General features: G+C 35.5%; 1 protein-coding gene across 1 annotated transcript; it reads right to left on the bottom strand.

Annotated features, from left to right (window-relative positions):
- Positions 1 to 533: 533 nt before the first annotated feature.
- On the bottom strand, positions 534 to 17135 carry LOC124802436. Its single transcript, XM_047263214.1, has 3 exons — positions 17011 to 17135; positions 3678 to 3833; positions 534 to 883 (listed from the first exon to the last, which is right to left on the bottom strand). The coding sequence occupies exons 1-3, from the start codon at positions 17117 to 17119 to the stop codon at positions 792 to 794; spliced, it is 357 nt and encodes a 118-aa protein (XP_047119170.1). The 5' UTR covers positions 17120 to 17135; the 3' UTR covers positions 534 to 791.
- Between the last annotated feature and the right edge of the window lie 364 nt (positions 17136 to 17499).

Below are 17499 nucleotides of genomic sequence, written 5' to 3'. Positions count from 1 at the left end.
TATGTGAACAATATGCTTTATTCTGTCATTAAATAAATGATCTCATTAACACTTTAACCACATCATTGGCCTTAATTTGTTTCATTTTGATTATGATAACATACCAGACATTTACATCATACAAAAAATATACCAATCGTCTAGGTGAATTATATTTGCCAATGCAAGTTACAATCCACATACAAAAATATGAAATATGAATACATCCAGTCACTAAATTATACAACATTTATATCTATTACACAAAGCAGAGACTTTGGATTATCAGTAACATTTTGATATCAAATTTGTACAAACAGGTATCAAAATAATTTATACTAAAAATATGTACATTCCTTACAAGTAGAAAAAATATTGTATTTTACGCTTCAGTAATCTTATGATACATCTGAAACTACTACTTTGAGAGATTCCATCCATATCTCATTTACCTCTTCTACAGACTGCACCAGAAGTTCATACAATTTTGACTGTTGCATAGGTACTGATACAAACAAAGCATTCTGAGACTTACTTATGGAAAGTCTGCAATAATGAGTGCAGTAATCAAATTGTTATATTTTTGCATAATTGCAATTACATTATTTCTATGAAATTCTTCTCATAGGCACTTGAATTCAGTCTGAAGTGTTTTTTTATACATTTAGATGAAGTTATTTCAAGTATTGTTAGCTCCTTCCTAGGAGGCATCACAGTCCAGTTTTGAGAAATGTCTGGAGGCTTATTCAAATGAATTATACAACTTTTTCAAATTCAGTGGTTTGAAGAGTAAATAGCTGGTGATCTATTTGTTATGATTCTGTTTGGCACTGTTTCTCCAACAGAATGCAAAGTGATTTCCTTGGTGCCAAGTTTAGAATCTCATGATCATTCTCCTGAAAATCTACAACAAATTAACACAAGTATGAAATTATTATTCAACATGTATTCCTCTAAAACTAAATGAGTTGAACACATTTTTTCATTCATTCAATAACATATCCTGCTCCATAAACCTCATCATAAAACTGACCCTCCAGGGATGTGGAACATGTCAAGATATACAGGCAGTAATACTCACTGTGGGAAACTTCTGTAACAAATACTAACAATAAATTATGACTGGTGCTAATCTACCACAACTGATAACTATGAGAATTACCTTTAGATCATGGAATTTTATGTAGTTATATTATGATAAAAGCAACCAATTCGCAAAGGGCCTTTGCTCCTTCTCTAACACAAAGCAGCTGCTGTTTTTATCCACTACTTTCAATAAAGCATTTATGTATTTTACACAAAAGAACTTGAAGCTGCCTATATAGTGGCACACTTAGCACATGTTTGACATGAACATTAGAGTTAAGTAGTAATTACATCCATGAGGTCAAATATTCTGATAAATTATATAAGGAGGGCTAATAACTTCTTTACAATATTAATTACTGAGGATTTTAAATTTCTTGCCTGATATCTACTACTACCATGGTATAAACTTTTAAACCAGAATGTAAAACTCTATTCTGAATCCTATAATCAATATGGAAATTATTTTTGCATAAAGTATTATGGTTGTGAATTATACTATTGTTATTAAGCACAAATATCATAAAGTAGCAACTACACAGAGGGGTCCTGAAAAATGTAGACGCTCTTTGATAGTCAATATTAATGGAACAAAATGACACACAGTTACAATTCTTGCACAGGAGACAGGTTATTTTATGTGTTCAAAGTGACCCCCATTAGCAGCCATCAATACTGATGTCACCGAACTGTTGACCAAACTACAGCTGTCAGTGTTGCTGGTGTGACAGCTGCACAGTATGCCTGAATGGTTTATCATAGCTCATTCAGTGTAGCTGGCTTCTGTTGAGAAACTTCATTTTTCAAGGTCCCTCATAGGTGCAAGTCAAGAGGTATAAGGTCTGGGGACCATGGAGGGTACTCAAAGCTTCTTTTTGACCTATCCATCATTGAGATAGATTTTCATCCAAGTAGGCTCTGACATCTCTGTGGTGGTGAGGTGGAGTGCCATCTTGTTGTAGGTAAAATCTTTCATTTCCATACGCCTCTTGGATGGCAGGTAAAATCGATGCTTGCAGCATACGATGATACCATTTGTAGTACCTTCAACGAAGAATGAGCCAATCAAATCATGCAATAACAGACCTTACCATACAATAACACCCGGTAGGTAACATGTTTGTTCATGTGAACATCAGGATTCTTGGTAGCTCAGTACATGCAGTTGTGGCAATTTGCAGTACCGTTCCATTTTAATTGCACTTCACTAGACAAGATAATCATCCCTGAAAACTGTTCATTCTCATTCAGCATGCCATCAAGCCACTTGCAGTACTCCATCCTTTGATCCAGGTTGTCCTTACTCATAGTGTGCAGTGATCTTGGAATGCACACTTTCCACTTTACAGCCTTCAGAATTCGTCATATGCTTGATCACCTTACCTCACTTTCACGTGCACCTCGCTTCACAGATTTATGAAGAGACATAGTAAAATATTTTGACACAGCAGCACTGGAAGATAGAGTTGTAGATGTTTTTGGTCAGCCAGACCTTTCCTAATGCACACCCTGAACAGACTCTTTGGCTTCAAATTTCTCCAGAATATGATACATTGTTGTACTTGTTTGTGGCTGAGTTCGGTACACATTACGCCATTGCCACTGTACCCCCATCATGTTTCCGTGCTTCCAGTACCACTGCGATATGGCCTTGTGTTGCTCAAGTGACAATCTTACTTAATTCAATGCTGCACTGTCAGGTGCTCGGAAACACACACCTAGATCAGTTGAGAAAACAATGGGCTATGCTAATGTGCAAAACTGCAATGATAAGTCATTTTATTCTGAACGTATTAACTATCAACATGTGCCTACATTTTTCTGGACTTCTTTGTATTGGCACATAAGTGTAAGAATCTCTACGTCCTAAAAGAGCTTCCTACAGGAGGCTCAGTCATCAACTTTACATAATGTTCTTTTTGCAGTTTCTGCAGAACAAATATTTTTTGGTGTCAGTTGTATTGCTGCATAAGATTAAGGTAACATGCTATAATGCATTTTTGATGTTCTGTATTACAAACTAATATGCCCTTAAATTGCTTAACATACTGACATTCTTCTCTCAAACATTCTTTAGCATGTTAATAACATATATTTTTATTAATTTATAATTTATGTTTTTATTTACCTTTCTCTATAGCTTCTCTCCCTTTGGTCAGGTTTCACTTACCAGAATCTCATGTTCAACCATTACCCCAATTTACAATCATTTATTCTTCTATACATGCACTTAAGCTGGTATTTTAGATGATATACCTACCTCTTTGCCCTTTCTCTGGAGGGGGGGGGGGGGGGGGGAGGGGGGCGGGGAGCGGCGGCAGGAACTAAGAGTGTGGAAAGCTCAAAGTAACTTCTTGGAAATCAGTTATGGACCAAACACCATACATCTTTCTTGCTAATACCACCTTATGCGTGATATTGTTAACCAATACAAATCCACATTTTGTACAAGAAATTATGATGAAATAGGATAATTTAACTCAATTTCACTCAATATAGAACATCCAGAGACTAAATGAAATAATGAACATACCAACAGATAATGACCATCTGCTCAGTTGAGCCAAAAGTGCTTAGTAACCAACAAAATATTAGGGATAAAATATATGTACCTGCACACAAAGATGAAAATGAACTTGATGTTGTCCCACCACCTTCATAATAATATACATTTGAATCATCTTGATTTTCAGAGAGCAGCTCAGCATCAATCCTATTTTTATAGGTAATTAGACATTTCATATTTGGTCCAGAGGTGGGTTTGAGAGCTGAAAACAATGAATAAAGATTTCAGAAGTACAAAACAATTTCAGCTGTACTTCATACAGCTTATTACATGTAAAAAGTCAACAGTGGTTCCATTAGCCAGAGACAACAATGTTTTTGTATGTAAACATGTTTGTATTTAAATATTTAAATGTGAGTTATATAATTTATCATAAACAGATTATATATTTGAGTCACTCTACAACAACAATTACATGGCAACATCTCTGAAAATGTCAGTAGACAAATCATACTGATAAGATTCAGAAATATTTTCAGCATAACATTATTGCAGCAATGACCAAGAAAACTTACAGTCTGTGGATCCTTACAAGTGAAAATTACAATTTTACAATCTATGGATTCTTACAAGTGAAAATTACTTTCTCTATTATTATTGTGCACAGTTTCAGTTACTTTTCACTTTTGAATCAACAGGACACCATGCTACTAGTCTTGGCTACACTTCTTGCTTTTCTGCTCCAAATGGTGACAACATATATACATCCAAAGCCTATCTTTACCAAATCATGTAATTTTTGGTCAACTTGTGGATCTGATGATAATCTTCCCTACACGTCAATACCAACTAGCACCTTCAGTTGTTCGAATTTGAAAATTTCATTATACACAGAATTCTCCTACACTTCTACAATTGATTTCTGTTTCTACTGAACTGCAGATTACTACTGCTCAGCATTACAGGAAACAAGGTAGTATTAGCAGTCACTACATAATTAGGTTTGTTTTGTTGCTCACTGTTCACATTGTTCACTGTCCCTTGGTGCAATAGCAGTTCTACTGCAGTCCTGTGGTCAATAATAAAGAACAGAAGAGAGAGTAAGGTTCAACATCTCATCAACATTGAGGATTGATGATGGCACTTGTCTTATACAACTTAGGTAAACCACAAAAGGCCTATATTTTGATTGCTGGTCCCAAAATCAAGGCAGATGTGAATGTCCTGTGTCTGTCTGATATTAGGGGTACTCACACAAAAAGTCAAAATTTCGTGTTTTCTTCCGGAATATGCAAAGCATAAAGAAGAAAAGTTTAGAACTACAAATAATTTTAGAAAGTTTTAGAGACACTATAGATGTGCTTTGTATAGCTGAGCATTGGCTTAAAGATACTGAAGTTGCCTATTTTTCCCTTCCAGGCTTTCAAATGGTTAACAATTTTTGCAGAACTAATAAAAATGGAGGTGGCTGTCTGATACTTGCCCGAGCTAATGTAGAATGTAATCCATTACTGAAAACCAAGCATATGAACTGTGAAAAGCATTTTGAACACGTCACAGTAGAAGTTAAATTTATTGAGCTTTTAGTTATATGTATCTACAGACCACCTGATGGTAACATACAAATATTCACCTCCAAACTAGATATGCTACTACAACAATGCAGTTTAAAATATCCCAGTATTATCTTATGTGGAGACTTTAATATAGATTTCCTAGTAGAATCCACTGCTTCCTGGAAAATAGTGAATATATTGCAATGTTATAACATGATAAACTTAAACATAAAACCTACTAGAACAACTAATACCAGTTCCTCTGCAATAGATGCTGTTTTGGTTAACACTGACATGTCATCTGTCTGCAAACTGGACAACATCTCCAATGGTATATCAGATCACAACTGCTTGATACTGAATATGACCATGTAAGTTGCAAATAGACAGACAGAACCTCCCCAACAGACTTACAAAAGATCAACTGGCAATAAAAATAATATAGCACATTTCTCACTTCTGCTCCATAAAGCTGACTGGAAAGGTGTCTATTGTGCCAGCAATGTTGACAGAAAGGCTAATGAATTTATGAGTATCTTGCAACACTGCTATGAAGTGGCATTCTCAATCAAGCTTACAGCTAAAAAATACACATCTCAACTGTCCAATAATAAATGGGTAACACCAGGAATAAAAACCTCTTGCAGAAATAAGAGACTGCTATATGCCTACAGTAAAACTATAGACAGTGAGGTATTCCGTAACTATTTCAAGCAGTATAAAAGAATTCTAAACAAGGTAATTCATGAAGCAAAGAAAATGTATAATAGGCAGTTCATTATCAACTCAAGTAATAAATCAAAAGCAACGCGGAGATTGATAAATGAAACAGCTGGCAAAAAAGACAAGACACGCTCAATAACTTGCATTAAAGATCAGGATGGTGTTATCACTGATCCTAAGCAATTATGTGAAATATTTAATGACCATTTCACAAATATTGGTGACAAGTTTTCTTCTTTAATCAAGACTCCTGCACTCACTCATCTCTCAGATTCAGCAGTATTCCCGCAATCAATTTTCCTTGACCCAGTCACACCAAATGAAATCTGCAACATTCCTGTGGTCTTGATGGTATATCTGATTGCCTTTTTAAACGAGTCTGCCATCATGTGTGTGAACCACTGTCATATATAATAAACTGCTCTTTATCATCAGGTCAATTTCCTAGAATTTTTAAAGCAGCAAAAGTTATTCCTCTGTTTAAAAAAGCGGAAAGGAGTGATGTAAACAACTACAGACCCATCTCAGTCTTATCAAGCTCATCAAAAGTCCTTGAAAAATCAGTATATGACCGTGTTACACATTTCGTGGAAAGTAACTGCTTACTAAGTCCTCACCAGTTTGGGTTTAGGAAAGGGAGATCAATAAATGGAGCATTATACACATTTTTAAATGAAATCTATAGAGCACTCAATGATAGAAAACACCCAACAGGTGTGTTTCTTGATTTCAGTAAAGCTTTTGATCTTGTCAACCATGAATTACTTTTGGAGAAACTACTACGTTATGGGATTAGGGGAAATTGCAATGACTGGTTTAAGTCATATCTCTCAGACAGAGTACAGAAAGTAGTGATTACATCAAAAATTGGTGAAAATGCTCAATCAGAGTAGCAAGTTGTAAGACAAAGTATTCCCCAAGGCTCTATACTTGGTCCCCTTTTATTTCTAATATTGATCAATGATCTGCCCCAAAGCATTCAGGAAGGTCTACAGGTAATGTTTGCTGATGACACCAACTTACTGTTTTCAAATCACTGTCCTCATCAACTCAACTCCACAATTGCTGATACAAATTGTAGTCTGGTAACTGGTTGAACAAAAACAAACTCCTCCTAAATAAAGATAAAACAGTGTATATAAATTTCCACTCGACACAAAAGGTATCATCTGTGATAGATGATATCAGGATTGAGAATGTGCCCATACAGCGAGAAAGAGCCACAAAATTCCTTGGAGTGTGGATAGATGACACACTACAGTGGGACATACATAGAGATAAATTATTAAGTAAAATGAACAGTTTGTGCTATGCTTTTAGTATTTTAAGTACAATCTGTGATATCGAAACACTAAAATGTGCCTACTTTGCATTAGTACACTTTATAATTACATACTGCATTCCTTCTTGGGGCTTCTCCCGTAAGAATGTATTTATTATGCAAAAGCGAATAATTAAGACAATGAAACAAGTACCCCTGTCTTCCACCACTAAACATCGCTTTAAGGAGCTCAGTATTTTGCCAGTGCCTTGTATCTATATTCATGAAACAGTGTGTTTTATTCATGAAAATCTCCATATATTTACAAAAAATAGAGATGTTCATTATCATAATACTCATCATTCCAATGACATATTTATAGCTGATCAACGGCTACATAAAGGGCACAGTAGTGTAAGGCACAGGGGAGTACTTCTGTACAAGAAGCTACCTGAAAATGTCAGGTCTTGCCAGAAAGGATTCAGATCCAAAATAAAGTCAATCCTACAGAAGCACTGCTTCTATTCAGTGGAAGAATTTATGAATAGTAATCTAAAACAATTTTTGTAATGTATTTTAATGCATGTGTTAAAATATTACTTTCAACTGACTCATTTGACTCTATTCACAGATATAACTGTTTCTTGTTATGGCTCATCTGCACTTATGATAACCAATGTAAATAGTGTTACTCTGTAATCATTATCTGATGACTGTGTGTAACATACCAAAAAAGTTATGATTCACTATGTACACATATAATTTATATAAATGTATATCTTAAGAATGTCTATACTTATGCATGTAACTGAATACCTACAAAATAAGTATATTTGTGTATCAAAGGATGTTAAAGGTAACTTATCCTACATCTATGTGTAATAACACAACAAGATTTCTGGATGAATAAATAAATGGAATGGAAATGAATAAATAAATGGAATGGAAATGAATAAATAAATGGAACATTCTTTTCACCAATGAGTGTCGCATATGCCTTCAACCAGACAATCGTCGGTGACGTGTTTGGAGGCAACCCAGTCAGGCTGAACGCCTTAGACACAGTGTCCAGCAAGTGCAGTGAGGTGGAGGTACCCTGCTGTTTTGGGGTGGCATTATGTGGTGCCGATGTATGCCGCTGGTGGTCATGGAAGGTGCTTTAATGGCTGTACGATACGTGAATGACATCCTCCAACTGATAGTGCAACCATATTGACAGCATATTAGCAAGGCATTTGTCTTCATGGATGACAGTTCGTGCCCCCATCGTGCACATCTTGTGAATGACTTCCTACAGCATAACGACATCGCTCGACTAGAGTGGCCAGCATGTTCTCCAAACATGAACCCTATTGAAGATGCCTGGGATAGACTGAAAAGGGCTGTTTATGGACAACGTGACCCACCAACCAGTCTGAGAGATCTACACCAAATCACCGTTGAGGAGTGGGACAATCTGGAGCAACAGTGCCTTGATGAACTTGTGGATAGTATACCATGATGAATACAGGCTTGCACCAATGCAAGAGGATGTGCTACTGGGTATTAGAGGTACCGGTGTGTACAGCAATCTGGTCCACCACCTCTGAAGGTCTTGCTGTATGGTAGTACACCATGCAATGTGTGGTTTTCATGAGCCATAAAAAGGGCAGAAATGATGTTTATGTTGATCTCTATTCCAAATTTCTGTACAGGTTCCAGAACTCTCGGGACCAAAGTGATGCAAAACTTTTTTTTGAGGTGTGTATGTTACACAACAACAACATGTTAAAATCTGACATAGTGTGAAAAATTTAGAAATTAAAAAAATTTGTGTAGTGCAACATGTAAGTAGAGACACCAAAGAGAGAGGAGGAGTTGCCACATGTTTTAAAATCTGTCATAGTGTGAAAAATTTTGAAATTAAAAAAAATTTGTGTAGAGTAACATATAGAAATATGTGCATGTGAGCTTAAACTAAACAATGGTACTTTTATAATTGTAGCTGTGTATAGGTTCCAATTGGGAAATTTTCAGCTATTTTTGAAAAAAAACTTGGATTCTTTGTTGTGCTATCTGTAAGACAGAGGGATAAAAAATATTGTTTGTAAGAATTTCAGTGCAGATTTTCTGAAAGAGTCCAATAGAAAGCTTGACCTTGACCTTGAAGTATTACTTGATTCTTTCAACCTGACATCAGTTATTGATTTTCCTACTCAGGTGATATGGGAAAGCAGCACACTGACAAATAATGTTTTTGTAGACCAAGATAAATTTAATCAAATAAATCCTTTTTTCTGTTAAGAATATTGTTTGTAAGAATTTCAGTGCAGATTTTCTGTTAAGAATAGTCTGTCTGATTTTGACGCACAGCCACTTACAGTATATGACACAGCTCCATACAGTAATGCAAAACAGTCCTCCAAAATAGTGATTTAACTAGCGATTTAACAAACGAAAATTTTAGGGAAAGACTGTAACAGTTAGACTGGGATGAGGTGTAGTGAGAACCTGATGCTAATTTACAAATTAACCTATTTCATAATACCACTGTGAGTACATCTGAAAACAGTTTCCCTTTGAAAACAGTGAAATATAATTGTAAGAAACCATCCAAAATGTGATGGCTTACTAAAGGGATAAAAATATCTTGTAAACAAAAAAGGGAAATGTATCTTATAGCTAGAAGGAGTAATGATCCAGAAACAGTGAAACATTACAAAAACTACTGCACTGCATTAAGAAAAGTTATTAAGAAGTCCAGAAGTATGTGCACATCTCATAATAAAATTAAAATAATTTGGAATATTGTTAAAAGGGAAAAAGGCAACCAAGAGCAGAGGAAGATTATATTTCTATCAAACTCAATGAAAAGTTTGTTAACAAAAAGTCAGAAGCACAAAACATTTCTAACAATCATTTTTAAGTGTTAAAGAAAAAATATGATTCAGCCATTCATTAGAAAACGAAAGCCAGCATATGGAGGAGGCAATACCTATGCAAATTGATAAAATTGAAATTCAACCCACCTCTCCTACTGAAATTAGGAAGATAATGTCACTGAAAAGTAAAAAAAAGCTCACATGGAATTGATGGCATATCCAACAGAGTACTAAAGGCTTGTTCCCAACAGTAGGATTCTCAGCTTACTGAAACATGGCATTTTTCCAGACAGGCTGAAATACGCTATTGCTAAACCATTGCATATTAAAGGGGATAGGTCCGGTGCTAACAACTACTGCCAAATCTCACTTCTGACAGCTTTATCCAAAATTCCCGAAAATTTAACATATTCAAGAGTAGCATCACATATTTGTAAAAATGAAGTACTAACAAAATGTCAGTGTGGTTTTCAGAAAGGCTATTCAACAGAATATGCTTTATATGCTTTCACTGATCAAATATGAAATGCTTTGAATAACTGAACATCACCCATTCTGATATTTTGTGATTTCTGAAAGGCTTTTGACTGTGTAACCATGAAATTCTTCTAGATAAGCTTAATTACTGTGGTATGAGTGAGACAGTGTTCAAGTTGAAATTAACTGTATAGATAGTCTACAAAAATCAGCAGAGTCTCTAACTGGGGACATATCACGAATGGCGTTCCACAGGGTACAGTCTTGGGTCCCTTACTGCTCGTATAGTAATCACACCCAACAAACAAGAATCAGCCGATGCTTTTCAGAAAATTATTAAGTAGTCCTCTGCAAATGGACTCTCATTAAATCTTGAGAAAGCTCAGTACATACAATTCTGTGCAGTAAATGGCATAACACCATTGGTAAATGTAGACTTTGAACAGAAGTCTGTCACTAAGGCAGAATATTAAAAATTTCTGGGTATGTGCACTGATGAGAAATTGAACTGGAAGAAACACATTGATGGTCTGCTGAAATGGTTAGGTTCAGCTACTTATGCTATTAGCATTATTGCAAATAACTAATCAGAGCAGTAAGGGAAATTGTAGCACTGGGTAAGAAGATGTCTTGGGAAAAATTCATAAATGATATAGAGGAGAATTTTAAGGATGACAAAGAAATATTATACCATGTATTAGGTGATGGAATGAAGCAAAAAGAAAATACTTCAGAAGCCATCAACAAAGAACAAAATCCCATCTAGGAGGAAGAAGGAGTTTTTAAAGTATAGAAAGAATAATTCCAAAAACTATATGATAGACAGAATGAAACAAATATGTGGTGAGACAGAGGGAGATGAAAGAAATATCACTATCACAGAGGAAACAGAAAGAGAATGTCTGCAAATATTCGATGTAGAGAAAGCTGTATTAGAAATGGAAAATGATGACATCACAGTGGAAATGATCAAAGCTTCAGCATGTATCAGAATTCAGTGGTTGAATGGAGGATGATATGGACATTTGAAAAGATTCCTGAAGGCCGGACAAAGGCAACTGTTGCACCTATCTTTCAGAAGGGTAACAAGGTACTCCGTGAGAATTATAGATGAACAATACCACTGTGCCACTGCATGAAGATTTTATGAAAAGATAATTTTACAGAAAATCAGGAATAAGATAAAACCACAATTAAGAGAAGAACAACAAATATTACAACGCATTGCAGTTGCATTCATAAATATAAAAAGGGCTTATAACACTGTCAGAAGGAAAGAGTTATGGGAAGGTTTGAATAGACTGAAAGTGTTAAAAGGAAAACAACTGAGAATCAGAAATATGTACAAAAATGCCTGAATTGTGTTATAATATATGGCAAAAACTGAGAGTGGTTTATATCAAACAGGGGTTTGGCAAGGAAGTGCATGCTCACCAGTACTTTTTAATATAGTCATGGACAACATCATAAGTAAAGCCAGCCAAGGGCCAAAAGCAAATGATATGAAAATCACAGCATATGTGGATGATGTGATGATTTGGGAAGAAAATGGAGCATAAATTGGAAGAACACCTAAATACCTGGCAGAGAGTAGTTGAAGAAGCAGGCAGCTTAACAGAAAATGAAGTAATGAAAATCAGTAGGAAAAATGAAAAAATGAAGGATGTAATTTGCAATGCAAAAATTATCAAATAAGTAGATGCTTTCAAATAAGTAGATGCTTTCAAATATGTAGGAATTAATCTTGCTCTCACCAACCTCCAGTTGTTTCAACTTAGTTACATCCTATGTCTTTGAATTTCTATCTTTCTGCAGCTTCTTCAGCTTTAATATATGAAAGTGTCATTGCAAAAAGAATGCCTCCAATTTTTTGTGGTGTCTTTGGATGTCTGTGCCAGATGTCACTGGTGTAGTCTGCAGCTTCTTCAGCTTTAATCTATGAAAGGGTCATTGCACAAAGAATGCCTCCTATTTTTTTGTGGTGACTTTTGACGTCTGTGTCAGATGTCGTTGGTGTAGTGCTAATGATTGAACCTTTCTCTTTCATTTGCCAGTGGTTCAATTGTTTTGCGGTACCTGATGCCAGCAGAGGAGTGTTCCAAAGTGGGGTCTGATATGGACGCTCATATAAAACAGCATTGTGTGACTCAGTTCTTCAATGCTGAAGAAATTGTGCCGGTTGAAATCCATCAATGCTTGCTAAAGGTGTATGGAGATGATACAATAGATGTGAGCAATGTGAGACGATGGATATCACATTTCCAAGGTGGTGAAAATGGTGTGAATAACAAGCCATGGCACACTCGACCCTGCACAGGTGTCATACCTCACAATCAAGAGCGTCTTGATTAACTCATTCATGCTAATTGGCAGATAATGGTCATAGAATCATGTACAAAGCTGAATATTGGCTGTAATGCCTCGGAAACAATGTTGGAACATCTTGATTATTGAAAAGTCTGTGCAAGATGGGTCCAAAAGATGATTACAGAAGAACAAAAAACTCATCGAATTGAAATCTGTTGAGACCTCCTGAACCAATATAAAGCTGAAGGTGATGATTTTCTGAATAGCACCGCCATCGGCGATGAGACATGGTGTCACCACTAAGAGCCAGAATCCAAAAGACAGCCCTGGAATGATGACATGTGAATTCTCTGTCAAGGAAGAAATTCAAGACACAGCCCTCTACAGGCAAAGTGATGTACACAGTGTTCTGTGATAGCCAGCATCTGCTTGGTTTGGATGTTCTGGAGCCTGGAGAAACTGTCAGTTCAGCACACTACAAGATGACACTGACTAAGCTGAAAGTCCGAATTTCCAGGCCAAAGAAGAAGACCAACTTTCACCTGCAACTCCACATCAATTTTGTAACCATGCAACTCACTGCAAAATTTGGCTGGACTGTCATACTACATCCACTGTACAGTCTCAATTTAGTTCCTTCAGACTTCCATCTCTTTGGGCCACTGAAAGATGGACCGCAGGGCGAACGTTTTCAAGACTTGGATGCTGTTGTCAAAGCTGTAAGGAAGTGGTTAGCCTCAGCTGGTTCCGATTTTTACATGTGCGGCATGGAGGCTCTGGTTCATCATTGCCAAAAGTGCATAACATATGGTGGTGACTATGTGGAAAAATCATAGTCTCCAGCTGAAATATTACTCTGTTTATCTGTGCTCTTGTGATTTCTGTATCTCCTGTAATTTCCATTAGTAAATATAGGAGGCATTACTTTCAGAATGACCCTCTTACATTCAGTAACTAAATACAGTTCATATATGCTTCTAAAATTAGAAATGTTATAAATGCAGATTTGCCTATCTATGTTCTAATATAAGTAATTTGCAGTTACGTACTGAATTTTCTTTTCTATCATACATTTTTTCAACCTCTTCAACATTTGCAGAGCTAGTTTGCATATATATTTGTAATGTTGTAGTGGATCATAGTTTTCTGTGTATTCTGGCTATAATAGTTCATTTACTGTGCTATTCATAGTAATTCACCTGCATTCCTATTTTCTTGTTAACTATTTGATTTTGTGCTCATACCACTGTACTCACATCACTAGAACTCTTGATTTTGTGTCACACTTCAATAATTCTCACTATATTTAAGTTCAAACTATCCAGTTCTCTTCTCAAGTAATCTAATACTTGACGCTCTTCAATAAGTGTAATGCCTGATTTGTTTGTGATATGATTAAAAATATATTTTGTGAATATTTTTACAGCTATATTTTTACTAATTTATGGGTCACTTTGTTTGATGCATCTATATCATCTGCATTGCAGTAGTCTGCAGTTCATGTCAAGTGCTTATCAGGGGGTTCACAGAACCACATTCAGACTATTTCTCAACCGTTCCACTCTCCAATAGCCTGTGGAAAGAATGAGCACCTACACCTTTCCATGCAAGCTCTGATTTTTCTTATTTTATTACAATGATCATTTCGGCCTATGTGGGTGGTCATCAGCAAAATTTTTTCACATTTAGAGGAGAAAGTTAGTGATTGAAATTTCATTCAAAGATTTCACTGCAATGATGAACATCTTGATTTTAATGACTGTAATCCCAGCTCACGTATTTTATCCATGATGCTCCATTTTGCGATAATTGAAAACAAGCTGGCCTTCTCTAGACATTTTAGGTATCCTCCATCAATCCTATCTGGTAAGGATCCCATACCATACAGCAATACTCTAGCAGAGGATGAACTATTCTAGTGTACACAGTCCCTTTAGCAGAACTTCATTCTAAGTGTTCTGTCAATAAAATGCAATCTTTGATTCTCATTCCCAACATTTTCTACATGATGGTTTCAAGTTAAGTTGCTCGTAATTGTAATCCCTAAGCACTGTTTTTGTATTATTTGTTGTGTAATGAAATTTAATGGATACTTTTTAGTACTCATTTGGATGAACCTGCACTTTCTATTGTTCAGGGTCAACTATCATTTTTTGCACCTTATAGATATCATGTCTAAATCATTTTGTATTTGTATTGGTTTTCTGATGACTATTAGACAGTAAACCACAGCATCACCTGTAAACAATCTAAGATGGCTGTTCACATTTCTCCCAAATTATTTATACAGATCAGATACAGTAGAGGGCCAATAACATATCCTTAGTAATGCCAGATATAATTTCTTTTGCACTCGATGACCTCTATTTAGGTACTACAAACTGTCATTTCTGACAGGGAGTTACAAATCCACTCAATCAGGTGAAAAGCTACTCTGTGTGCACAACATTTGATTAGAAGCCATGTGTGAGGAATTGCTTCAAAAGCCTTCTGTAAATCCAGGAATATGGAATCAACTTGAGTTGATAGAATTAATAACTTATTGTGAATAATGGGCCAGTTGTGTTTCACAAGAACAATATTTTCTGAATCTGTGCTGAATGTGTGTCAATCAATCATTACCTTTGAGGTATTTCATAATGAATGAACACAGTACATGCTCCAAAATCATACTACAAATTGATGTCAGTAATAAGGGCCTATAGTTCAAGGGAGTACTTCTATTTGATTCCTTGTGTATTAATGTGACCTGTGCAACTTCCCGGCCCTTAAGTACTGGTCTTTTGTCTGGAAAGCAGTTGAATATGATTGCTAAATATAGAGCTATTACATCAGTGTACCCCAAAAGGAGTCTAACTGGTATATGGTTTGGACTACAAGACTCGCCTTTCCTAATGAATTAAGATGATTCACTACAACAAGTACTTGATTTGAAGTTACTCACATTGGCAGCTGTTAGTAATCTGAATTCTGGAATATTTACTATATCTTCTTTCACTGGTAATATTATCATTGCTATCATGCAGTGAAGATATTGATTGTGTGCTGCTGCTGATGTACTTTACATATGACCAGATTCCCTATGGGTTTTCTGTCAGATTTTGAGACAGAATTTCATTGCAGAAACCACTAAAAGTATCTTGCATTGAAGTCGAAGCTATGTCAAGTCAAGCTTATGCACAACATTAACAATCTTGAAGGATTTGATTTCTTTTAAATCTGGTATACTTTTTTTTGTTGCTTCTACAAAAGTGTCTTGGCTGTTTTGGTGTAAGGGGGATCCCTCCATACCTTATCGATTCACTTGGAATGAATTTGTCAACTGTTGTCAATACTATTTCTTTGAATTTAAGCCACATCTGACTGAAGCTTACATAGTTTGGAAGGAGTGGATATTTTCTCATAAGAAGCTGTGAATTGAATTTTGTCTGCTTTTTTAAATACATATATTTCACATTTATTTTTGATGGATTTGGATGTTTTGGTATTCAGTTTTGCTGCAGTGACCTTATGGTTACAAATCCCTGTCTTGATCATGACACTTTCTATTTGTTCAGGACTGTTTGTTGCTAAGAGGTCTAGTATGTTATCACAACCATTTACACTTCGCATGGGATTCTGACCTAATTGCTTAAAATAATTTTCTGAGAATGTATTAAATAAAATTCTGGATGATGTTTTATTGATAATTTGAGTCTACAGTTTCAGATCAATAATTCAAAAAGGATGGCATCCATTACAATATTAATAAAATGAAATAAGAAGACAGCACAGTTTTTGAGTCTCCCCCTCCCCCCAAAACATTGCATGAATTATGCTCTTGGGTACCACACCTCATTATTTGCATATAAAATGTGGAAAGTTGACAAAAACAGAATGTTGAGCTTGTCAGTATCTCAAACAATTGGTGATCAACACAGTGCTTTAATTTGGTTTCTGTCTGATTTACCACTTTTGTCACTTAATATTGTGCATGTTGCAGGGTATGAGCAGCTCTTTGCTTCACTCTCCTTAGAATACATTCATCATGGACACATCACACAGAGGAAAATTTAAGGAGAGAATATTTGTTATGTGCAGAGCATAAGGAGTATAGAATTTTTATATCTGAAGACAAATATTATTTTATTGCTAATATGTCTAAGACTTGCTTATTTCTTTCAGTGAACTTTTTATTTTTAAAACATTGATGTTTCTGATATTAAGGTTACAGATAAGGATTACTGAAGCATTTCCTGTAAAAATTTTACATACTGTGCAGTTCCATGGAAACTGTAGTATCTGTTCCATTAACAGGTATCCTCAGCAGTTTCATGCTTACAGGCGTGCCATTTTTGCTTTCTTCCTCTGCACCATAATTCATTACATCTTCTTGTTGAATATCATTTTTAGTTTCAGGTTTATTCTTGCACTGCGAGAGATACTTGTAACCAAAGAAGGCAGAGAGCAGCACTAAAATAAGAAATAGGTATAAGTAATGCAATATCATTTATGGGTTTAATGTACAGTACATTTAATATGAAACAAAAGTAACTTTTTTAAAATAACTTTAATTTGCATCTTGTATGAAAACAGCTATTTCAGGTAGCAGTACATTATTCATTGTATATTGGAGACCATTACTCAACATAAAGTTTCCAGTAGATTGAAAAGTTTTCTTTCTATGGCCGTTCAGTATGAATCAGGATGGAGTTTCCTTTATGCTATTCAGTTTTATTTCTGTGAATTTCATCACAACAGCAA

Source organism: Schistocerca piceifrons, chromosome 6, assembly GCF_021461385.2.
Source record: "Schistocerca piceifrons isolate TAMUIC-IGC-003096 chromosome 6, iqSchPice1.1, whole genome shotgun sequence".
NCBI lineage: Eukaryota > Metazoa > Arthropoda > Insecta > Orthoptera > Acrididae > Schistocerca > Schistocerca piceifrons.
This window is presented reverse-complemented; position numbering and strand designations above follow the sequence as displayed.